The 26,333-nt window shown below is 41.9% G+C and overlaps 1 protein-coding gene across 2 annotated transcripts in view; it reads right to left on the bottom strand.

Annotated features, from left to right (window-relative positions):
• The window catches only part of AMFR (autocrine motility factor receptor), a 45,658-nt gene extending 22,278 nt beyond the window's left edge, over nucleotides 1-23,380 (bottom strand). The window contains exons 1-7 of one of the 2 annotated variants that reach the window (XM_055551271.1): nucleotides 22,789-23,380; nucleotides 9,603-9,695; nucleotides 6,331-6,495; nucleotides 4,860-5,012; nucleotides 2,520-2,560; nucleotides 2,222-2,354; nucleotides 502-635 (exon numbers count right to left, since the gene is read on the bottom strand). In XM_055551271.1, coding sequence (XP_055407246.1) covers nucleotides 502-635; nucleotides 2,222-2,354; nucleotides 2,520-2,560; nucleotides 4,860-5,012; nucleotides 6,331-6,495; nucleotides 9,603-9,695; nucleotides 22,789-23,049 — 980 coding nt within the window. In that variant the 5' untranslated portion in view covers nucleotides 23,050-23,380. The remainder of the gene's footprint in view (nucleotides 1-501; nucleotides 636-2,221; nucleotides 2,355-2,519; nucleotides 2,561-4,859; nucleotides 5,013-6,330; nucleotides 6,496-9,602; nucleotides 9,696-22,788) is intronic. The other variant, XM_055551270.1, reaches the window with a different exon arrangement.
• Between the last annotated feature and the right edge of the window lie 2,953 nt (nucleotides 23,381-26,333).

Genomic DNA, 26,333 nt, shown 5'->3' with positions numbered 1-26,333 from the left:
TTTAGCCTCAGGACGCCAAGTGAACACCTCAGTGAGGTTAAGAGTGTGAGAGACAGAATGTGTGTTTGTGTGTGTCTGTGTGTGTATGTAAGCATGCATGTGTAAGGAATAAAAAGGGCAGAAGCCCAAGGAGACTTCCATAGGAAACTTCCATTTAATAATAATGATGATAAAAATAACGATGTAATAAAAGAACCTAATATTTACCCAGTACTGTTCTAAGTATATTATGTTCATTATCCCACTGAATCCACCCAACATTCCAGGAAGAAAGTATTGTTATTATCCCTAGGCTTAAGCAACCCAGGCACAGGGAGGTAAGTAAATTGTCCAGAGTCACACGGTAACTAAGTGGGCTTCACATCTAGTCAGTCTGACTCCCGAGCCTGCACTTTTCACCATTCCATTAACAGCTGAAAAAAGCAGGGATATAACCCGGGATCTGTTATTATTAAAGATCGCAAATGTGTCAACATGGGCGGCATCAACCTGCTGACTCACCTGGCTTCCATGTTTCCGACCACTCGCAAATAGTTCTTGTGCCGGCGGATGCGACGCTGTACTTCATGAAACAGGTAACGCAGCTGCATGAAGATGACCAAGCTGGCCATGGACAACCAGATGTTGCCAAATAACTTGATGAGAGGGACAGAGAATAAAATGTACAATAAAGGTCAACGCGAACTGGCTAGCGCCAAGGGTGAAACAAGCAACGGAAGGGCTGAGTCGTGGGTAAAGGTGAGCAGGAGCAGCCACTGGGGAAGCAAATGCGCATACTCCTCTCACGACTCTCAACACTGCCCGTGCTCTGGGGCCTAGTCATTCCATCCCCAGCCATCTGTTCTGAGGAGCTCATCAGAAAGTTTAAAGCTTTATGCCAAATGATGTACATTCATGCAATTATAAAACAGAAAACCAGGAAACAGACCAAATGCCCAGTAGGGGAACAGTTATACTGTGAACTCACATAATGTAATATTGTATACTCATTATATGTATCATAAAATATAATTATATCCTATTATATTTTATATATAACATTTTTAAGATTAATAATATGGGTAAATAATATTTTAAGTGAAAAGAGGAAAAAAGTACTTCAAAAAAAGCTAACATGTGACCAAAAAATTATGTAACGATGTGAAGAGGCAAACAACTGAATAAAATCTAAATACCCTTATTATGGGAGCAGGGTGTTCAATGGCTAGGGGTGGGGGACTGAAGGAAGGAAAGTGGTCAAAACGTACAAACTTCCAGTTGTAAGATAAAAACTTAGTGGGGATATACGACATGATAACGAGTTATAACAGTGCTGTATGCTGCACTTCAATCAAATCATCATACCCTGTCGTGGAATTTTTATCCTAAAGGTATTAAAATGATTGAGAAGAAATGTTGCTAGCACAGGAAGATGCACATAATACAACAGCTACAAAAACCTAAGCTATAGGCCCGATACATGATGAATACATGGCTCTGAATAAATAAAGAAGCAGTAACCACAAAAAAAAAGTCAACACTTAACTTTTGACATTTGTTGGGGGGGGCTTTTTTTTTTAAAGTACGTTTTCAAAGTCATTTTTAAAAAGTACACTTAGAAATGTGCTATGTTCAACTCTCAAATTTTTAAATGCTACTTTGACCAGCTTATGATATAAACAAACTGCCCACCAAACATGTTGATTCTCACCATTCTGAGATCACTGAAGTGCTAACCAGGGAAGCAGGTTTTCAACATGGTGATTTCTTGCACACCAAAATAAAATGCAAACAATGAAGTAGGAGAAATTAAGAATAAAGACTTTGCTTTTAATTACAAAGATGGAACATTTATGCATCCCTGAAGTAGCTAACACTGTGGGAGTCGCCTTTACCACCTACAAAGTAACTGCTAAATATCAGAAGCCACAGAATCTATGAGGAGAGGAATTCTCTTAATACCATGCTAAAAGAATTATCTACTGACTTAGTCAGCAGAGTGAGTTAAGTCTCCTGGGAGGACAGCAAACACCTCTTGAGCTGGGCACCAAAGCTGTTCCACGCTGTTTTACACCCATTGGCCAGAAAGAAAAAAAAAGGGGAGGGGCACAGTTGCATCATTTTTATAGTCTTTTAAGTGGGTCATCCACAAATGTTTCACTTATTAAACTCTGTACGAAACAGAGTTCCTAATTCTAAAAAACTCAGCTCTCTCTGTTGGAGTTCCCTCTGGGAAACTTACCAACATGTGAATATGGTGCATGAGGTCCAAGGACAAGAGAGTGAGCTCCATGACAAAATCTGTGTAATAGACATACGTCCCCTTTCCTTCCCATGTCCCTTCATGGTTGAGGTCCCAGAGGTGAATTACGTATCTGCCATGGACAGAAGAGAGTCATGTTAATGATTTACTGTCACAACTGAATTTGTTTTAAATAGGATACACTAGAGTCATATTTTTACAAATTTTTTACATGTTATATTTTAAAATCAACTATACGAGTAGACCTCCATCACCTCCCTCCCAAATTTCTACTCACCGTAAAATCACATGAGCAGTCCTCACTGTCACAAGAAGAGACTATTTTAAAAAAAAGAGATATTTTTCCTTTTAGTAAAGTTTAGGATTGCTCAGACCAAATTAATTTTTGCAAAATGATAAAAGACAAACATTTCTCAGTTCAATTAAAAAGCAGGTTGTTCAATGGCTGGGGGGGCGGTGAGGGGGACTTGGAGGATGGTAGTCACAAGCTACCAGTTATAAGGTACACAAGTACGGGGGATGTAACGTATAACATCACTGCAGGCAATAGTGCTGTATCATATACTTCAAAGTTGTGCAGAGAGGACAGCCTAAAAAGTTTCACCACAGGGGAAAAAACATTTTGAGGGAATTAAGAGGATACTTATTGTGGTAATAATCATTTCACAAATTATTATCATCATTATGTTGTATACCTTAAACTTATACAGACTGTATATCTCATTAAAACTGAAAGAAAAAAAAAGCAAGTTACCAACCATTTTAGTTCATGTGCATCAAATTTCCATGGAATATTCTCATGACCTAGAAACTCAACTTTCATTGAGCCTTTTCCTGTTAATAGGTGACAACCAACTACACCTGTCTAGCTCCTGGGGATGCCTTCCACAATCTTGAGGTCACTGAGTTTGACAATCACTTCTATTTTGTACAGCACCGAGTCACCATAATTGATAACCCCAAGAGGCTGTCTGAATACCTGGTGACCATATACCCAAGGTGAGGTTTAGACCCTACTATCCTAGACGATCCACGAGTCCCTGCTTGCCGCATGATGCTTTCTGCACCCTGTTCACCGACACAGAAGAAAACCGAATGCAGGAAATCAATAACAAAATAAGACCTTCACGGTATTTTGTATTATAGAAACTGATGCTAAGAAAAGTTTCCTCTTAATCTAGGACAATTAAACATAAACATTCTTAGAGATTGGAAAACTTTCATTTACAAATAGAAAATATTCTGCACAGAAGAGAAACACTATAAAAAAATGATTTAGTTCAAAATATCAAATCTATAACATGATAATGTATCTTAAGAACTTAATGAGCTAAAATAAAAATATGTACTATGACCCAATAGATCTATTTTAAGCATCTTTATTTTTAGGTATACCTTTTTTAAAGTTTGGCCTAGTAGTAATTAAAAGCCCAAGAAACAGAAAAGGAAAACAATGTACTTACACTACATTATACTCCAAAATGAACACTATTAAGCAAAATAAATTCTAATCCTATTCTAACAAATTCCCAATTAGCAGTTTAAACTCACAGTTTTGATATTAGCCATCTATTGATAGTGATACTAGATATCTATTATTCCAGTCTTTCATTAATAGCAATTATGGACAAGATAAAAGTGTTTTTCCTTTGGCCTGAAAAAAAAGCAAATATAGCCACTGAAAACAAAGAACATTCAAATAATCTGATTTCTATTGAATAGAAACTGGTATTTTCAGAAAGGTTTTTAAAAGTACATTTTAAATATACATGAGTATCTCAGATTATTCTCTGAAAATAATGAATATAGTTTCCATATTTATTGTATTATTCTGTAAAATCTTAATTTATGGCCTATCTAAACTAACCAATTACAGGTGGAAGTTAAGTCACTAAGCCAAGTCCAACTCTTTGTAACCCCCTGGACTGTAGCAGGTCAGGCCCCTCTGTCCATGGGATTTCCCAGGCAGGATTACTGGAGTGAGTTGCCATTTCCTCCTCCAAACCAATTACAGGGTATTTCCCTATTGTTACCAAGCACTGCTTCTTAAGGAGAAAACCTTTCCCACTTTGAAGTCATAGACCTTGGATTATGCTGATTTTACCACTTTGGAACTTTTAGCAGTTCAGCTGCCATGCCATTTTCCCATCCATAAACAGGCATGTAAGGTATTTACAACAATCCCCAGTGTACAGTAAGCACTATGTATAACCGCTGGCAAAAATAATTACAGCTGACCCTTGGGCAACAGAGGAGTGTCTAATTTATCGTCGGCCCTCCATATCCAGTTCCTCTGCATCTGTGGATTCAACCACCCAGGGACCGGGTAGTATTTCCTCCTGAAAAATATCCACATGTAAGTGGACCCACACAGTTCACACGTTGTTCAAGGGTCAACTGTACTTTTTATTAGTTGTAGCAAGGATTACATGAAAGAACATACATAGAAGCATTCACTACCAGAACCCAATCTAAAACAAAGGAACTCCAAAAATGTTTATTAAAATGAAAGACCAGCTATCCATCATGGGTGAAAAGTAATCGGTCAACCGCCCTCTAGCTTCCTTGGAAATACACGGGAACACAACCAGAGCAAAGGCCTATGTCCGTATCTTACCTCTGCAGCCATGAAAGCCAACGTGTGCATCCCATGGGTGTAGCCTGTGACGCAACAGACGACTGCTAACCCGCAGCAGGAAAGCAGCATGGCGACCAGGAGGGACAGAACTCGGCCGTGGCTACTCATGGGGGTGGTGGGAGAAAAAGAAAGCTGGAAGGACAAAACAGAAGACAGAAGCTCATTCTTCAGCATGGCAGGGTTAAACCTGACTGAGAAACTCAAGGTTAATCTTGGTGTCTTTGTTGGGACGTCTGCACAGAGCCACTACCATTACCAGAGGGCCAGAATTCTCCAGCCAACCTCAATATGAGTATGCGCTGATACCTTGAGATCTTCACCATCTAATTTAGGGACCATAACAATATACATAATATTTTCATCTCAAATTCTCAAGAATCCTCCTACCGGTGGGGTTACAAGCCTCTAGAAGCAACTTGCCAGAGTTCTGTCATTCTCCCTCTGGCTTCAACAGGACTCGGCAACACCATGTTCTGTCGTGCTCTTTCTCAATCTTGCTCTAATTCTAACCCCTCAAAGTCACCTGGGGGGACATTCCTAGCCTGTTCACAGCTGGACAACCGAAGTGTACTCCACGTGAAGATGGACCACTATCGTCGTGCTACATTAATGGCACACAAGCAGAGGCAACAGCTTGGAGAAGGGAGGTCTGGAGCTGTGACTCCTGGGCAGGAAACTGTAGATACCAAACCAGCTGGGGAGACAAGCAGCACCCGTTCACGGCCCGGGATGGGGGCTGAATTCTCAAACAGCTCAAGGCTGTGGAACTGAGATCAGCTCACAGAGAGGTGCAAGGACCACCATGGTCCATGAAGACTGCGTAAAGAAGGGGACAAAGAGCACTGTGTGGTGGGCTTCACGGAGCAGTAGGATCACAGGTGCCCATTGGCTCTGGATCTATGAGATTAGTTAGGGAGCACTCAGGAATGAAGATTCTCCCGCACAACTCTGTAGCCAAAAGGCAGAACTTTTACCCAGACAGAAAAGGATTCACTTCTCCAGGGACCAAGGGAGCAAAGGGAGCTATTTCAGCGCTGGCCCAGGGGTGGAAACAACATAAACTAGTCAGAAAGAGTAGCCCCAGGGGCCAGAGTAAGAAGGGAGAAAACGGAAGGAGATTAGAAAGCATCTGGAAGAGATCAGCTATTTTTTCAGTTTAAGCTTCCCTTTCACTCCGATCAAAACAGTTTGTGTTAGGTGAACTGACCCTACATGGGCTGTCATGTAACACTACTGGGGAGGGAAGAAAGCCTCTTGAGGGGACACTGCCCCTGCATGCCTTGGCTGCTGCAGACAATTCCTCAAGAAACAGGCAGGAGGTGCCTGAGCCAGGAGCCTTCCCTGGGAGAGCCGTCCTGCACACACATGTCACGGCTCATTCGTATGACACCACTCAGACCTGCCATGTGCATGCCTAAGCAGGAAAAGAAGAGCTTGGGTAAAAACTCACATATTCAAACCGGTCCTTGCAGAGCTGAACCATCAGGTGCAGAAATACTAGTCCAGCAAACCAGAGGCACCACATGACCACTTCTTCCACTGTTTGGACATTCAGCACCCCGAAAATGAAAATGAACTTGTAGAAAATAAAATTCCAAAACTTGTCTTTGAGGTGCTAAAAAGAAAAATATTTGTAAAGGTGAGTACCATTACATCTAATCTGTTCTAGAGACAGTAAGCTGGCTTTTAAGGAGGAGAGAATATTCTATTCTGTTTTCTAACGCTTGTCCATGACAAAACCAAAGGCAAAGAAAGAAATGAGCCCTGTGAAGAACAAAGGTAAGACATCTAGGAAGTAATCTATAGATTCTGGATTGAATTCCTCAGTCAGTTATGAAATTCTAGACATTTAAGAGTGGAATAATATTAGTTTAGTATAATATTAATAATATATGTTATATAACAAAATAAAACACAGAATAAAAAAAAATGGTGACAGCTACAAGTATCATTTTTACTACTTCTGCTCTCTGAATTCTTAAAACAAAAGATTGGACATTCTTTTTTTTTAAACATCCTTCAGATTCAAAAATATGCTAATTTTCCAGCCATAATCAATAATGTATGAAAAAGTGCAAAGAAAAGGTAAAACAAAAATGATGCCTTAACATCTTCATGCAATTTTCTTCCTAAATGTAAAACATGATGCCAATGAACACTGTCTGAATGGACCACTTTAGTGGCTACAGATGGTCACTGAAATGTTTTCTCACCATTCAAAAAATATTGCAATGAGTATCTTTGTACAAGATTCTATGTTCTCAGCAATCAAAGGTTATGGATGTTGTTATGGTTTCTAATTATAAATGTACACGCCCACATAAGAGTATCTGCTTCACTGTACTCTTTCTTACACTGAGAATGTCCAGTTTTAAAAATATTTACCATCCTGAAAAAAAAGAAGGGCAACGAGGAGCATCAACCCAACAGATATTAAAAAGCACCATCAAGCACAGTGGTGGAACTGAGTGCAGAGGAGAAGGATGAAAACACGGCTCCTAAGTTTACTTTCATATAAAGGTTTTAAATTGTGTACATGTCTCACAAATTCAAAATTTTAAACAGAAAGAAAAGCAAAATTGAAAAAAAAAAACCAGAAATAATTGAACCCACATGTGGAACACATTGATAACAAGACTATTTAAAGAGTTATTTTGAGAACTTTAAAACACTATACTGTGCCTAGACACCCTTTGTTCAGAGAACAAAATGAACTAGGAATCCTTAGTGAATGTCTGTTTCCAGATCTGGGGCAGTAAGCATGAGGTGAAGCTAGAACATTCTGTGCCCTGGTTCTGAACCTTCGTTCCACCATCTATTTCCTGTGTGGCTTTGGTTTCCATCCCCATGCTCTGGTTTCCCATCTATAAGACAGATCTTATAACAACAGCATATACCTTATAGAACAGCTGGGGGAACTAAGTAAGTTAACACATATATTGAGCTTAGACAAATGCCACAGTAGGCATTAAGTGCATTAAAAAAAAAATCCTTGTTCTACACCGCCACTTAACAGTTTAATATTTGTCCCATTTTAGGTATTTAATGTCTTTGTGCCTAGTATTTACTTTACTTCTTCAACTTTAAGCACCCAGAGAGTAAATCCATGTCAACTCTGTAGTGTTCTAACTCAAAACAGTGCTTAGTAAATACTACAGGGTGACACTGGTCAAAAATGGTCATCACAGAACATGAAAGACGTGATCTATACAGAAAAAAGAGACGAGTGACAAACGTGCCGATTATGATTACCTCCAGGTATTTAAAAAATCTCTGTAATACTTCAAGGTTAATTTTCTGTAAATTCTGAACTGGTATTTAACATTTTAGTAAACATAAAGTGGTACATAAGGCCCGCTGGTGCCAGAACAATCCACCAACAATTGGATGGCTTGCTTGGCCTGACTGATTCCTGGCCCACAAGTCAAAGTTTTACTTGAAAACAGAAGCATCAAAGAAAGCTTTTGGGGACTTCCATGGTGGTCGAATGGCTGGGGGCCCAAGTTTGATTCCTGGTCAGGGAACTAGATCCCACATGCCACAAGTAAGACCCGGTGCAGCCAAATACGCAAATTAAATACAATTTTTAAAAAAAAGTTTTTGTATGCTACCAAAAAAACTATGTTGTGTTAATCCCATCTGGGAGACCTCTGGAGTTGATATTTTGCAGAAAGTGCTCAATACTCACTAATGAAAAATTTGGGGGAAAATAAACAGCCCTGCTCTTCACAGCATCCAAGGGATCAATCACAGAGTAACTGCATTTTAACTCTGCCCAGGACCTCAGCTGACTTGATAACAAGAGATCTGGGTTGAAAAGGATATGTAAGGGCTGAGGCCACTGTGTACTGTTAATGTATGGACAGTAGGTTTTTGTGTCTTACCACTGGAATAGGACAAAGTACAACACAGTTCTGCTCATATGTTATTGTTGTAAAGGCCAGTTCTAAAGTCTTACTTTAAAACACACCATTCTACACTCTATCCACTAAAATCCTTTGGGGAACTGCCAATCTGCACAGTATGTTCGTGGCATTAATTCTTTAATGAAAGCACATCCTGCTCATACATACATTCTGAGAATAATGTTCAAATGTCAGACTATCTCACCTGAACATTGATTTGCAAAATGAGGAATCTTAATATTCCTTTCCAAAGGGAAAAACTAAAATCTCTCAGTAAATTCCTTTGGAAAAGTACCCATATTCTAAAGAATGATATATATACGATTATTCAAACAAAAAAAGACAGAGCTTCTTTCAGAATTACCTCATAAATGTCATGGCGAAAGAGCAATCAAGAATAATACTGGGACACCCTGGTTACACTGAATACAGACTGTGGACTACATGAGGTATTTTACCAATGCTGAATTTCCTGATGTTGATCACTGTCCTATAGTTATATAAGAAAAGCTCCTTGCTCTTAGGAAACATATACTGCACTATTTGAGGTTCTATATGATGCCCCAGTTTACTCTCAAACAGATCAGAAAAAAACATATAGATAAAAGGTGAATAGATATAGATATTTATATATAGATAAAAGGTGAATGTTAGAGCAGATGGGGCAAAATGTTAATAACTCTGAATCTGGATAAAATCTATATGGGAGTTCTTCATACTATTTGTGCAAATTTTCTTTAAGTTTGAAATTATACCCAAGAAAGTTTTTGTTTTTTTAATCTAGTCACAAGAATGCATCCTTGCTGTGTGGACTTACCTGCCTTTCGCTCACTCGAAGAGGGCCAAACACGATACACTGGATTAGCTTAGCCACCAACATCAAGATGCAGCAAGCAGTATTTACTAGAACCTGTACACAAACCAAAGAAAGGAAGTTTATTTCCTCTTGTTGCAAAATAAATGCAGCTCTAAAAATTTTCTATTGGGAATTCAGCCAACATTTCTAATAACTGAACCTTTCCAGTTTTCTACCAGTACAAGATCTGTAACATGTGAAGAGGCACATTTTTATGGGTGGTGGGGGTATGGATGAGGAGTGGGGAGGGAAGGTACCAGCTTGGTGGTTAACTCACAGAGCCCTGTCCCAATGTGTACCCTTCAGAAGGCCATTATCCCCTTCAGTCTTAACTGAATTGAGCGTAAACTCTGTACTGTATGTGTAAAACTGTATACACCTTAGAAAACCGTATCTCCAAGGCATATCAATTCTCACATTAAGGTTTTGAACAGTCTAGAAGAAAACTTTTCCAGAAAATGTTGTTATCATGAACAGTAAAAGTCCAGCACCCAAACTTCCTACGCTGCTCTGTTCAAAAACAGGAAATAGGGAGAAGAGGGTGAATGGTCACAAAGAGCCTACAAGATCATGGAGAACTGAGAATCAAAAACATACACATTTTCAAAAATACTGCAATGGGACAAAAGATACCTGTGCTTGGTGTTGGCCTTGAAGGAAAGGTTCTGGGGCATTCAAGGGGAGCAGAATCAAGAAAGCAGGAAGAAAAGTGGCAGGAGGAGCTGAGAACTGCGACCATGAGACGCCAGTGGCAGCGCAAGGCCTTCTTCACCAGCAGGTGGGAAACTTCCTTAGTGATGAAGAAAGTCCTCACGCCCAAACAACAGACCTAATGCTTACAAATCAAACTGTGTTCTGCCCCAACTCAGAAGTTACTCTGGCACACCACCTTACTGATGCTCCAGTGATTTTTAAAACCAAAGAATCTGAAAAAGCCAAAAGGACCTTGATGCAGAACTGTACAGGGGACTTTTAGTTAGAGCAAATGAAAATGAACACCAATGACAGAAAAGACTACTTCAATCTTTGTTTCACTAAGTGTACAGGAAGGTGGAGGTGCCAGATTCCTCTTCCCAGGCCATCCGTCCCTCTACTTCTAAAAGAAGCAAACGATGCTTTAAAAATGAGTAAATAAAGGAAGGTGACAGAAGAGGGTAATATAAGGAAGGAAACTCCCCAGGATCTTTTCAGGTTCCTCTTTGTACTTGACATTACCCAGCCCTTTGGTAACCCTGATGCAGTATGTATCATGAATGGTAGCCCTGATTCATTACAAAAGAATAAATTATGTTTAGTTACATTCTGCCTGTCTAATGGGACAAGGAAGTATGGGATGTATTTTCAAAGAACTAAAACAAAAATAGTGCTGAAAAACGAAACTGTTCCGGTAATTAATGTCTTCAGATAACCAGAAAAAACCCCGAAATTAGCTATCCAAAACATCCTAACCTCCTTAAGTATTGTGGAACAGCCCTATTCAAAACATTCCAACAAACTGGATGGAATACTAAATTTTAAGGGATGAAATAGATGTTTAAAAGGCTCATCTTCCTTGTGCTCTAAATCAGTTAGTGGGAACCCCAATCATGTCAGTTAAGGAAAAAATGCCGTAAGACTAAACTACAACCGCAGTCCCTCATGCCATATGCCCCAGCTGAACTGGATTTTTAAAATCAGCCAAACACCCATTCTCAGCCTAATTACAACACAATTTTTTTTAAAGTCTTCTTGTTTTTGCAGGTAGGCATATGAAATGCAGAAATAAATTCAACATATTTAGCACCTACATGTTAAAGGTATGTGGGAGGTTAAAAGAAATGAGGTTGATTTGGACCCTGCACTCAAAGAGCTGTTAGGATCTACAGGACACAGAACTTGGTCAACATCTAACAGGCCAAGCTAGCTGGTCTCCTGAGAACAACAGGAGAAATCAAATTTAGGGTCACTCAACCATTTCTCTAACCTAAACAGCTTTCTCACATACCCTGGGGTATAAAATAAGCAATAAAGTATTACTTCTCAATTAAAACTTTTTTTTCAGTTTTCCTAAGTTCAAAAATAAGGTATAAAAACTCTGTAACTCTGATTTACCAAAAAAAAAAAAGGTGAAAGTCTCTGATAATTCCATCAACAGTAGATAATCATTTCTATTTTAAATATAAATGGAAGATTTGAAAATTAGCATGGCTAAGAAGGGGAAAAGAGATTGATACTAGTAAACTGATATTAGGAAGAGATTTTACATAAAAAAGAAAAAGATAATATTTTGTGAACTTTATATGAAAGTGAAAGCTATACAAGGTTGGAAGTAACTAAAGATTTTAAGATCATAAAAAAGGGCTTTTAAAACACCTCGGTTCAGTTCAGTTGCTCAGTCGTGTCTGACTCTTTGTGACCCCATGGACTGCAGCACGCCAGGCCTCCCTGTCCATCACCAACTCCCAGAGTTTACCCAAACTCATGTCCATTAAGTCAGTGATGCCATCCAACCATCTCATCCTCTGTCATCCCCTTCACCTTCAATCCTTCCCAGCATCAGGGTCTTTTCAAATGAGTCAACTCTTCGCATGAGGTGGCCAAAGTATTGGAGTTTCAGCTTCAACATCAGTCCTTCTAATGAACACTCAGGACTGATCTACTTTAGGATGGACTGGTTAGATCTCCTTGCAGTCCAAGGGACTCTCAAGAGTCTTCTCCAACACCACAGTTCAAAAGCATCAATTCTTCAGCACTCAGCTTTCTTTATAGTCCAACTCTCACATCCACACATGACCACTGGAAAAACCATAGCCTTGACTAGACAGACCTTTGTTGGCAAAGTAATGTCTCTGCTTTTTAATATGCTGTCTAGGTTGGTCGCAAAGAGTTGGACACGACTGAGTGACTTCACTTTCACTTTTCACTTTCATGCATTGCAGAAGGAAATGGCAACCCACTCCAGTGTTCTTGCCTGGAGAATCCCAGGGACGGGGGAGCCTGGTGGGCTGCCGTCTATGGGGTCGCACAGAGTCAGACACGACTGAAGTGATTTAGCAGCAGCAGCAGCAGGTTGGTCATAACTTTCCTTCCAAGGAGTAAGCGTCTTTCAATTTCATGGCTGCAGTCACCATCCGCAGTGATTTTGGAGCCCCAAAAAATAAAGTCTGACACTGTTTCCACTGTTTCTCCATCTATTTGCCATGAAGTGATGGGACTGGATGCCATGATCTTAGTTTTCTGGATGTTGAGTTTTCAGCCAACTTTTTCACTCTCCTCTTTCGCTTTCATCAAGAGGCTCTTAGTTCCTCTTTGCTTTCTGCCATATGGGTGGTGTCCTCTGCATATCTGAGGTTATTGATATTTCTCCTGGCAATCTTGATTCCAGCTTGTGCTTCATCCAGCTCAGCATTTGGCATGATGTACTCTGCATATAAGTTAAATAAGCAAGCAGGGTGACAATATGCAGCCTTGATGTACTCCTTTCGCAATTTGGAACCAGTCTGTTTTTCCATGTCCGCTTCTAACGTTGCTTCTTGACCTGCATACAGATTTCTCAGAAGGCAGGTCAGGTGGTCTGGTATGCCTGGCTCTTGAAGAATTCTCTTCTACTTACAGAAAAAAATGTCAATTTCACACATACTGTCATTCCAATACAGATATAAATTTCAAAACTGACAGAGCCTTGAAAAATTGAAAATACAGGAAGAAACATAATTCAAGCTGTCTTCATTTAAAAGTAAATCCCTGGATTAACATATAAACACTACCATATATAAAGTGCTTCCCTGATAGCTCAGTTGAGGTAAAGAATCCGCCTGCAATGCAGGAGACCCCAGTTCAATTCCTGGGTCAGAAAGATCCAATGGAGAAGGGACAGGCTACCCACTCCAGTATTCTGGCCTGGAGAATTCCACGGACTGTATAGTCTCACAAAGAGCTGGACATGACTGAGTGACTTTCACTTTCACTATATATAAAACAGATTAGCAACAAGGATCTACTGCATAGCACAGGGAACTCTACTCAATATTCTGTAATAACCTATATGAGAACAGAATATGAAAAAAGGGATATATGTACATGTATAACAATCACTTAGCTGTACACATGAAACACAACACTGTACATCACCTATATTCCCATATGAAATTAAAAGCAAATTGCAAATCAGATCCCACTAGGTCATCAGTGATATTCTTACAGGAACAGCACTCCAGTCCATATTTAAACCAATAAAACCATGACAAACCTTCTCACCTTCAATAATCAAAATGAGACTCACTTTCAACAGGCCTAGTCTGAACTTCACCCTTACAGACCACAGTAAAAGCACTAACCTCCTTCTACAATCTTCCCTTGTGGGCAGAATCCAAACTTACACATAAATAAGTTTAAGGAGCTCACCGGAACACTGTTTATAACACCAGAAAAACGGAAAACAATTACATGGCCATTAGGGAGAACAGTTCAATAAAGTGTACAAACAGCCATTCAATGGAATACAATGAAGCCAGGAAAACTAACTCAGCAGTTCTACATTTACTAGCATTATATAGAACCTTCAGGATAACTTGCTGTCTGTAAAAAAGCAAAGTGTAGAAATGTGATTACTATGCTACTTTCTTACTATGCTATGACTTAGTGACTAAGCAACAACATATATACCATATTGTATACATACTATATATATTTGTATAATATGTTAATGCGAACTGCGTCAAGGACTTGATCAATCTCGGTATTTCTTAATTTTCTACTTAACACCAGCACTAATTACAAGAAACTGGTAAGGGCCACTTTCAGGGGAGGGAGGCAGGTAAGAGGGAGAGGGAGATTTACTTTTCTTTGTATACATCACTTGTGCACTTTTGCCTTCTGTACCATGAGCATACATCATTTATTAACTTTTTTAAGTTAAGAATCTATTGAAAAAAAAAAAATCTATTCAAGTTTAGAATCTAACCTGACCAGTTCTGAAGTTTCACATTACTCTTCTCATTGTACCATGAGAGACAGACAAGTAACAAACCCAAACTGGGCAGCCTAAGTCACAAGTTAACCTGGTATAACACACTGTATTTCTACTATATTAAAATACTTCAGAAAAGATTCTATCTATAGCAGTGTTAAAAAAAAAAAAAACTTATTATTTTTTGAAAATCTCACCAAATGCCTTTATTTTTTGTCTATACAAAATAAAAACAAGTTTTGCTAGTCCTTGAGTAGTCTTAACCAAACAGACCAGGTAGTAATGACCCAAGGAACCCCTACTGAATCAAGCTTAATGTAATTCCCCTTGCTCTAAAGGCCCCGTAAGAAAACTTTTCTCCCAGAACGGCTCTACTGTTCACCTAGAAGAAACAGAAACTGAGTCATGAGGCAGGCTGGTCTGCGAGGAAGAGAAGAGGTGCTAAGAGACAGCCTGGCCATGTTTATCACTGTGTGACCCCGCGGGTGTTTCTGATTCTATAAAATGCTGGCTACCAATGGGTGCATTCCTGGTGGCTCAGACGGTAAACCGTCTGCCCGCAATGAGGGAGACCCAGGTTCGATCCCTGGGTTGGGAAGATCCTCTGGAGAAGGAAATGGCAACCCACTACAGTACTCTTGCCTAGAAAACTCCATGGATGCAGGAGTCTGGTGGGCTACAGTCCATGGGGTCGCAAAGAGTTGGACACGACTGAGCGACTTCACTTAATGGGGCATTATTTATGACCTTGTGACAAAATGCCATTCAACCCCCAGGAACCGTTTCAAGGATACAATGGATATGGATGTTATTTAGTCTCCTACTTAACACCAAAAACTACCTACCTCCCACCCCCAACCCCCACCACACACACACAAACACGTCTTTTATCAGTGTCCTCTTTTAAGGACACTCAGTTCAGTTCAGTTCAGTCGCTCAGTCACGTCCGACTCCTTGCAACCCCATGAATCCCAGCACGCCAGGCCTCCCTGTCCATCACCAACTCCTGGAGTTTACTCAAACTCATGTCCATCGAGTCGGTGATGCCATGCAGCCATCTCATCCTCTGTCGTCCCCTTCTCCTCCTGCCCCCAATCCCTCCCAGCATCAGAGTCTTTCCCAATGAGTCAACTCTTCACATGAGGTGGCCAAAGTACTGGAGTTTCAGCTTTAGCATCAGTCCTTCCAGTGAACACCCAGGACTGATTTCCTTTAGGATGGACTGGTTGGATCTCCTTGCGGTCCAAGGGACTCTCAAGAGTCTTCTCCAACACCACAGTTCAAAAGCATCAATTCTTCGGCACTCAGCTTTCTTCACAGTCCAGCTCTCACATCCATACATGACCACTGGAAAAACCATAGCCTTGACTAGACCGACCTTTGTTGACAAAGTAATGTCTCTGCTTTTCAATATGCTATCTAGGTTGGTCATAACTTTCCTTTCAAGGAGTTAAGCGTCTTTTAATTTCATGGCTGCAATCACCATCTGCAGTGATTTTGGAGCCCAAAAAAATAAAGTCTGACACTGTTTCCACTGTTTCCCCATCTATTTGCCATGAAGTGATGGGACCAGTTACCATGATCTTAGTATTCTGAATGTTGAGCTTTAAGCCAACTTTTTCACTCTCCACTTTCACTTTCATCAAGAGGCTTTTGAGTTCCTCTTCACTTTCTGCCATAAGGGTGGTGTCATCTGTATATCTGAGATTATTGATATTTCTCCCGGCAATCTTGATTCCAGCTTGTGCTTCTTCCAGCCCAGCGTTTCTCATGATGTACTCTGCATAGAAGTTAAATAAACAGGGTGACAATATACAGGCTTGACGTACTCCTTTTCATATTTGGAACCAGTCTGTTGTTCCATGTCCAGTTCTAACTGTTGCTCCCTGACCTGCATATAGATTTCTCAAGAGGCAGATCAGGTGGTCTGGTATTCCCATCTCTTTCAGAATTTTCCACAGTTTATTGTGATCCACACAGTCAAAGGCTTTGGCATAGTCAATAAAGCAGAAATAGATGGTTTTCTGGAACTCTCTTGCTTTTTCGATGATCCAGTGGATGTTGGCAATTTGATCTCTGGTTCCTCTGCCTTTTCTAAATCCACCTTGAGCATGTTGAAGTTCATGGTTCACGTATTGCTGAAGCCTGGCTTGGAGAATTTTGAGCATTACTTTACTAGTGTGTGAGATGAGTGCAATTGTGTGGTAGTTTGAGCATTCTTTGGCATTGGAATGAAAACTGACCTTTCCAGTCCTGTGGCCACTGTTGAGTTTTCCAAATTTGCTGGCATATTGAGTGCAGCACTTTCACAGCATCATCTTTCAGGATTTGAAATAGCTCCACTGGAATTCCATCACCTCCACTAGCTTTGTTTGTAGTGATGCTTTCTAAGGCCCACTGGACTTCACATTCCAGGATGTCTGGCTTTAGGTGACTGATCACACCATCGTGATTATCTTGGTCATGAAGATCTTTTTTGTGCAGTTCTTCTGTGTATTCTTGCCACCTCTTAATATCTTCTGCTTCTGTTAGGTCCATACCATTTCTGTCCTTTATCAAGCCCATCTTTGCATGAAATGTTCCCTAGGTATCTCTAATTTTCTTGAAGAGATCTCTAGTCTTTCCCATTCTGTTGTTTTCCTCTATTTCTTTGCATTGATTGCTGAAGAAGGCTTTCTTATCTCTTCTTGCTATTCTTTGGAACTCTGCATTCAGATGCTTATATCTTTCCTTTTCTCCTTTGCTTTTCACTTCTCTTCTTTTCACAGCTATTTGTAAGGCCTCCCCAGTCAGTCATTTTGGTTTTTTGCATTTCTTTTCTATGGGGATGGTCTTGATCCCTGTCTCCTGTACAATGTCACGAACCTCAGTCCATAGTTCATCAGGCACTCTATCAGATCTAGGCCCTTAAATCTATTTCTCACTTCCACTGTATAATCATAAGGGATTTGATTTAGGTCATACCTGAATGGTCTAGTGGTTTTCCCCACTTTCTTTAAGTCTGAATTTGGCAATAAGGAGTTCATGATCTGAGCCACAGTCAGCTCCTGGTCTTGTTTTTGCTGACTGTATAGAGCTTCTCCATCCTTGGCTGCAAAGAATATAATCAATCTGATTTCAGTGTTGACCATCTGGTGATGTCCATGTGTAGAGTGTTCTCTTGTGTTGTTGCAAGAGGGTGTTTGCTATGACCGGTGTGTTCTCTTGGCAAAACTCTATTAGCCTTTGCCCTGCTCCGTTCTGTATTCCAAGGCCAAATTTGCCTGTTACTCAGGTGTTTCTTGACTTCCTACTTTTGCATTCCAGTCCCCTATAATGAAAAGGACATCTTTTTTGGGTGTTAGTTCTAAAAGGTCTTGTAGGTCTTCATAGAACCGTTCAACTTCAGCTTCTTCAGTGTTACTGGTTGGGGCATAGTCTTGGATTACCGTGATATTGAATGGTTTGCCTTGGAAACGAACAGAGATCATTCTGTCATTTTTGAGATTGCCTCCAAGTACTGCATTTTGGACTCTTTTGTTGACCATGATGGCTACTCCATTTCTTCTAAGGATTCCTGCCCGCAGTAGTAGATATAATGGCCATCTGAGTTAAATTCACCCATTCCAGTCCATTTTAGTTCACTGATTCCTAGAATGTCGACGTTCACTCTTGCCATCTCCTGTTTGACCACTTCCAATTTGCCTTGATTCATGGACCTAACATTCCAGGTTCCTATGCAATATTGCTTTTTACAGCATTGGACCTTGCTTCTATCACCAGTCACATCCACAACTGGGTATTGTTTTTGCTTTGGCTCCATCCTTTCATTCTTTCCGGAGTTATTTCTCCACTGATCTCCTATAAAATATTGGGCACCTACCGACCTGGGAGTTCCCCTTTCAGTATCCTATCATTTTGCCTTTTCATACTGTTCATGGGGTTCTCAAGGCAAGAATACTGAAGTGGTTTGCCATTCCCTTCTCCAGTGGACCACATTCTGTCACACCTCTCCACCATCACCCGCCTGTCTTGGGTGGCCCCACATGGCATGGCTTAGTTTCATTGAGTTAGACAAGGCTGTGGTCTGTGTGATCAGATTGACTAGTTTTCTGTGATTATGGTTTCAGTGTGTCTGCCCTCTGATGCCCTCTCGCAACACCTACCATCTTACTTGGGTTTCTCTTACCTTGGACGTGGGGTAAGAGACGGACCACAACTCTGGAATGTTACTTTTCTGCAGGCTCCCAGTGACAAGTATAAAATGCCAATAATGCATTCCCCTCCTTATTACACTGATAATTGTGTTCCTCTTTTCACAACATTGAGGAAATAAATGAGATTACATATATAAAGCACATAGCACACATCTAACAAGCAATTAAACAGCTATCTCCTCCCCCTCACTATAGAGATTTTTCCTGTATTTTTGGGTTGTTTATCTAGGCTTATGTCCTATCATTCACAAGTTTAGTCTTTTTCTTAAGTTGCCCCAAACATTTCTGGAGCTAACATTTTTCTCTTGTCTTTGGAATATTCATCTTATCAACACTCAAACCTAGCAAATTACTTTCAGTTCTCAAATTGTATAATTATGTGAAGATGGGCTCTTTAAGGCAAGAGTCAGAAACTTTTTCTCTAATGGGCTATTAGACAGTAAATATATTAGGCTTTGTAGGCCACATGCTCTCAGTCACATAGTCTTCCTTTAAAAAAAAATTTTTTTTAATGTAAAAACCAATATTAGCTAATAGGCCAAATAGGCAAACAAGGTTTGCTAATCTCTGCTCTCAGTGACCAGTTCTCTTTTATCCATTTTCATTTTCGATGACTTTTTCCTTTGACATTTCTATTTCAGCTATTCTATTTGCATCTAATTAAGTCATCAGAACCTTAAAATTTGTTCCATGTTTCTATTTCTCTATTTTATCACTTCCTGCTCTTACCATTTTAAAAGCAAAAATAAAAGTGGAAGAGAAAAAAAAAAAAACCAGAACGGAACAGGAAAAAAAAAAAACAAAAAAACCGGGAGAAAGTAATGAAACTAACGAGTAAGATTAGCAAAGTTGAAAAGCCAGAGACACCTGAACAATTAAATCGAGGACGGAAAAGGATCAGGAGATGCTTTCATGGAAGGGACATCTGAACAACGTAAAATTAGCCTAGAAATAAATAACAAAATGAAACCTAATCTGGAATGAAAGTTTGGAATGGAAGTTCTAGAAAGACATAGAGAAAAAAACAATCAAGACAAATCTGGGTATTTGTTAGTAACAACACTGAGAACCTCCCCCTCAAACCTGTTCTCAATATCCATGCCAGAGGGCCACCGGGAGAGCTCTCCTCAGAGTTGGAGTCTTTGGTCACTACATCTCCTAGCCTCTTCCCATTCTACATAAATCCATCTTCCCCACTGCTGCTATAGGTTCCCCCCTGAAGAAATCGTCTCATCATGACAGCCCCTTCTCCCCTCCGCTCCCACTGAAACCCTTCTGCCCATGAAATAATGTTCACACTCCTTTATAGTGCAGGCAAGGTTTACATAACCTGACCTTCACCCCCTACCCCATCCTCTCCCTAATCACCCCATCCTCTCCCTGATCAGTTTCTCAACCATTAACAAGCAGAAAATCACTAGGACATTAATTAGAATGAAGACATATTCCTAGCTATATTCATCTAAACTGTGCCCTATGAAAATAAGTTTTAGAGATCAATATGCAAAATAATAGCTAGCAGGATTTTACAAACTGGCAGAAAGATCAACTGATTATTTTTGTCTTGCTTGGTTTTTAAAAACTCAATGAGTGTCCTTGGGCAGGGCAAAAACAAACAAACAAACAAACAAACAGGATCCATTTTAACAAAGACTCCACCCTGTATTCACTTAATTATGCTATCTGGCAGGTCTCAGAGGAAGGCTTTTGAGATTGCAACTCCTATTCCGCTACTAGAGCAGAAACTTAAGTAATGGGTGATGAGGAAAACTGATAATGCACACAAGGAAGGTCTGAGGAACCAAGGAAAGCCAAGATAAAAGTGTGAAAACCACAAAGGAAAGATGGAAGAACAGCAGCAAGACCAACTGAGAAAGGAAAAAAAAATCATCCACAGAGAGGAAGAAATCATAAACTCACTGGAGGCAAGATCTCTGTTGAAAAAGCTGGGAAGAAAAGGAAATTTTCTTAAAAATCATAATTTTCAAAGAAAATCAACAAGCTTTAATGTTTTATGTTTATGTAATGTTTTATGAAGAGGTGCTAACCTTGGAACTGGAATGAGTTTTATACAAAGAGACTGGGGCGGGGGGCGGGGAGAGGGGGAGTAATCATTAAACAATACTGCTGCTCCTGCTGCTGCTAAGTCGCTTCAGTTGTGTCCGACTCTGTGCGACCCCACAGACGGCAGCCCACTAGGCTCCTCTGTCCCTGGGATTCTCCAGGCAAGAATACTGGAGTGGGTTGCCATTTCCTTCTCCAATGCATGAAAGTGAAAAGTGAATGTGAAGTCACTCAGTCCTGCAGGACTCTTAGCGACCCCATGGACTGCAGGCCACCAGGCTCCTCTGTCCATGGAATTTTCCAGGCAAGAGTACTGGAGTGGGTTGCATTGCCTTCTCCGATTAAGCAATACTAGTAGTTGTTAAACACTATAGCAGTTCCATCTCAAAGGCTTACTTGTATCTTATACTTAAATTATATATATATATAAATCAAAGACTGTATTATAATCTCAACATTTGACAAAAGCACTCTTCACATTACTTTATCTGCCAATTAAAATGCAAAAAACAGATTTTTAAAAATCTAGGTTTAACAGACATTAAACAAGAGATATGGGTTGAGTTCCTTCTCTTCTCCCTTCTTCCCTACTGTAAGGTTCAGCTTTACACAGCAGTGCAAGAAGGGAACCTCACCCTTCCCTGCCTTCTACTAATCTCATCAGAAGGACCAAGAGACTTAATCTACACCCACAGAACTCATAAATCCCACTGCTTCCTGATGAAGCACAGTGGGATTAATTACAACAAATGAGCTGTATATCATTCCGTATACTTGTAATATTAATCCCAGTCATTTACAGCCAACTCTCAACCGAAATGGGAACTTAGAGGAGGAGACAAGACTCAAGACACCACAGCAAACCCTAGGGACAGACTTCAGTCCCAGAACAACTTTTTCTGATCACTGTGGGATTTCTATGAGGCATTCAAAGGCCAAGGTGGAAACCAAGTTCTTTAGCCAAAATACTGTTGATCTGCCCGCCTGCAATTATCTGTTCTAATAAGTGAAACTAGCATTTATGCCTCCTAAACGCTGCTTATCTTACACTGGCAGACAACCCGGAAACCTTGTTTTAACATGGATCACTAGCAGGAGAAACCTTGAGTTAAAATGAAGAGACATCTCTCGACTCCAGATGTTTTGGCTGCCTTCAGACATCAAAGGAAACTTTCATGAATCACCAGGTAAAAGCAGCAGGAAAGGAAGCACAGTCTGTATTTGTTGTAGGTCCACTCAAAGAGGACAATCACATAATAAAGAACAAAGAAAAAAAAAAAAAAAAAAGCAACGCTGTGGGAGACGGCCCCTCTCCAAACAACGTCCAAACACACCCAGATGCCCAAAATTCTCCTATGCTCAACATGTGAAATTTTGTCTCTTCTCTCTTTACACGTGAAACGCGTTAACATCTCCCTGCCTGACCGCGTCCAAAAAGCCTTCCCAACTCCGGGTAACTGACTGCTCTTTGAGGTCTTCCAGTTCACTTCCTGGTGGTCCCTCAGCAACCCCAACTCGGCCACCCATATTTTACTTTTCCCCCCGATTCCCAACCCTCCCCAACCTCCCTCCCCCACCTCCCTCCCCCACCTCCTCCCCCCGCCCGTCCCTGGCCAGCAGCCTCGTTCCCTTGCGCCCCGCCCCCTGCGCCTCCCCAACCCCGTCCCAAAGTCCCTTCCTCAGGCCCTCAAAGACGACCCGCCCCCGGGGACCCGCTCCCCCTCACGACCCCACCGCCACACCCCAACCCTCAACGGGTCTCACGGAAGCGCGTACGCGGGCGGGGCCCCGCCCCACCCGGCCTCACACTCCGGGGTCCCTGGGGGAGGGGACCCCGGCCCCAGCCACGCCCCCCACAGATAATGGATGACATGGCGGCCCCCACTCCTCGCCCCGCTCCGCTCCGCTCCTCCTCGGCGGGCCCGGCATCCTCGCTCACCCACACGAACAGGCTGTCCGAGAGCAGGTACTGGGCCACGTCGCGGGCCCGGGGTCCCCCGGGGCTCGGCCGGACGAGCGCGGCCGGATCTGGCTGCACCGGGGCCGTTACCGGCTCCGCCTCTGTGGGCCCGGGCCCGGCCTCAGGCTGACTGAGAGCGCGGTAGGCGCTGACGATGGTGCCGAGCAAGGCCAGGCCGCTGAGGCCCGTGTAGGTGCGGAGGCTGGGCCAGGGGAAGCGCTCGAGAAAGAGCAGCGGCATGGCGGCAGCGGCGGCTTCCAGCCCCCAGGCCTCCCCGCGCTGCGGCCGGATCCCGGCGGCCTCGCGAACGGCGCCCACGAGCTCTGGCGTCGCTGCCGCCGCCGCCGCCGCCACCGCGCCGGGCCGGGCCGGGCCGCTTCTGGCCGCTCCGCCCCGCGCCGCTCCCGCTGCTGCCCCTGCCGGCGCGGAAGAGCCTCGGCTGGCTCGGGGCTGGCCGCCGCCCCCAGCACGGTGCGGGCGGGACGGGCGCGGGGGCGCGGCCTCGGTCCCCCGCCCCCAGCGATCGCGCTGCCGCCTAGTTGGCGGAGGCCCCGGCCGCAGGCCCTGCGGCCCAGCACCCAGCATTATCTTCCGCCGACACTCTAGCTCGGCCTGGCCCGCGGACGCTCAGGGCACCCGCCCTGGGCCGGGGTCAAGCGTCACTCAGGCCCGACAGCGCTGACGGGCGGTCTAGCACTGGCCGCGTGGGCCCATCCGTGGAACGCGGGGACCCGGGCCACCGGGCGTCCGGCCACTTGTCCTGTTTCCTTACCTCCCCGTAAGCAGGTTACCCCAGAGCCTCCCTGTGGGCCTGGGAGCTTCCCAAGTGGTGAAAGAAGAGACAGTGCTTAGGGAATAATAGAGGCCCTGGCCCCATGGAAAGACAATGAATCAACACTCTTAAATTCCTCGCAAATAAAATTTCTGCTGTTCACTAGTAAAGTGAAGCTGATTTCAGTTCAGATCAGTCGCTCAGTCATGTCCAACTCATTGCGACCCCATGAACCGCAGCACGCCAGGCCTCCCGGTCCATCACCAACTCGCGGAGTCCACCCAAACCCAAGTCCATTGTGTCGGTGATGCCATCCAACCGTCTCATCTCATCCTCTGTCGTCCCCTCCTCCTGCCCTCAATCTTTCCCAGCATCAGGGTCTTTTCAAATGAGTCAGCTCTTCGCATCAAGTGACCAAAGTATTGGAGCTTCAGCTTCAACATTCGGAAATAATGTGTTCCCTCATACATCAGGTAGCAATGTAACATAGTGCGGATACTTTGGAAAGTGATGTCAGCTCTTCAAAAAGTTTAAACCTAAGAGTGGCCATTTGACCTTGCAATTCCATTCCTAGGTGGTATACCCAAGAGAAATGAAAACACGCTACCACACAAAACGTCCACACAAATGTCAATCACAACGTTATTCAGTCAAAGTTAGAAACCACCCTAATGTCACTCAAGGGATGAATAGATAAATAAGGGATAATCCCCTAAAATGGAATAGTAGTCAGCCATGAAAATGAAGTAGGGAAACATGCTGCAAGCAAAAAGCTTGGAAATGTGCTGAGTGTAAGCATACACACAAATGGTTGCATAGTGCGAGTCCATTTATATGAAATGTCCAGCATAGACAAAAGCATAAAGTAGGTTAATGACTGATGAGCAATAGGGCGATGAGGAAACAGGTATAAAAGCTAAACACGGATTTTTTTTTTTTGAGGTAATGAAAATGTTCTAAAATTTTGGTGACTGTAGCAGAACTCTGAATATACTAAAAATCTTTATTTGTATAGTTATATGGTGAATTATGTAAATTATAGCCCAACAAGGCTGTAACAACAAAAAAGACAGAAAAAAAAAAAAAAAAGAGCTACAGAACAAAAGTGCTACCTTGGGGGCTCTTATTCCTTGTATCTCCAAGGCCTTTACAAGTGCCTGATGCAGAGTAGGTGTTAAGCAAATATTTGTCGAATCTTACAAACTTTCAAAGGCAAAAGACCAAATTATGTTCAAGGTCTCTTTCATGCCTAATATTCTAATGCTAAACGTTTATTAGTTAGAAAACAAAAGATGGTTCGGCTCAAGGGTATTACTATCGAATCTGCAATATTTAGAAACATCCTATTAAAGGTCTTGTGATGAACACAACAGTTTGGCTTTTACTGGGGAGGCAGGCTGAGTGCCTACGTGCACACACACACACTCACACACTTTTTTATATGAGATCTGTATGATTACACTTTCAGTGCCCTTTGATTCTCTATCTGCAGCCATTTGATTAAAATGCTAAACTTCCAATTGTATTGGTAAATTAAAAATTCATTTTGAAAAAGGGATTGTAATTTTCCACAGAAGTAAATGTTCTACTTTATCTGAGCCCCCATAAATTTTAAACCACACTATCCTACAATCCACATTCAATCCAAGTCACAATACAGTTACAAAATATACACCAAACTTGTCAAATCTTAATGGGCTATTAAGATACGCAGATGACACCACCCTTATAGCAGAAAGTGAAGAGGAACTAAAAAGCCTCTTGAAGAAGGTGAAAGAGAGTGAAAAAGTTGGCTTAAAGCTCAACATTCAGAAAACTAAGATCATGGCATCTGGTCCCATCACTTCATGGGAAATAGATGGAGAAACAGTGGAAACAGTGTCAGACTTTTATTTTGGGGGGCTCCAAAATCACTGCAGATTGGTGATTGCAGCCATGAAATTAAAAGACGCTTACTCCTTGGAAGCAAAGTTATGACCAACCTAGATAGCATATTGAAAAGCAGAGACATTACTTTGCCAACAAAGGTCCGTCTAGTCAAGGCTATGGTTTTTCCAGTGGTCATGTATGGATGTGAGAGTTGGACTGTGAAGAAAGCTGAGCACTGAAGAATTGATGCTTTTGAACTGTGGTGTTGGAGAAGACTCTTGAGAGTCCCTTGGACTGCAAAGAGATCCAACCAGTCCATTCTAAAGGAGATCAGTCCTGGGTGTTCTTTGGAAGGAATGATGCTAAAGCTGAAACTCCAATATTTTGGCCACCTCATGCGAAGAGCTGACTCATTGGAAAAGACTCTGATGCTGGGAGAGATTGGGGGCAGGAGAAGGGGACGACAGAGGATGAGATGGCTGGATGGCATTACCAACTCGATGGACGTTGAGTTTGAATGAACTCTGGGAATTGGTGATGAACAGGGAGGCCTGGTGTGCTGCAATTCATGGGGTCGCAAAGATTCGGACACGACTGAGTGACTGAACTGAACTGAAGGTACAATATTCTACCATCTTGAATTCAAAGTGCTATACTCTGAATTGTATTTTGAGAGAAGCATTACTTTCTAAGTGTTAAAACTAGGCAACCTGTTTTCTGGAATGACATTGTATTTAATAGTAGCTTTTAACATTTGATTCTGACTATACAATAAGCATGGCTTCCTTGGTGGCTCAGTGGTAAAGAATCTGCCTGCAATGCAGGATAAGCAGGTTCAATCCCTGGCTCAGGAAGATACCCTGGAGAAGGAAATGGCAACTCA

Source organism: Bubalus kerabau, chromosome 17, assembly GCF_029407905.1.
Source record: "Bubalus kerabau isolate K-KA32 ecotype Philippines breed swamp buffalo chromosome 17, PCC_UOA_SB_1v2, whole genome shotgun sequence".
NCBI classification, from domain to species: Eukaryota; Metazoa; Chordata; class Mammalia; order Artiodactyla; family Bovidae; genus Bubalus; species Bubalus kerabau.
Note: the sequence above shows the minus strand (reverse complement) of the source record. Positions and strands in the feature narration are given on the sequence as shown.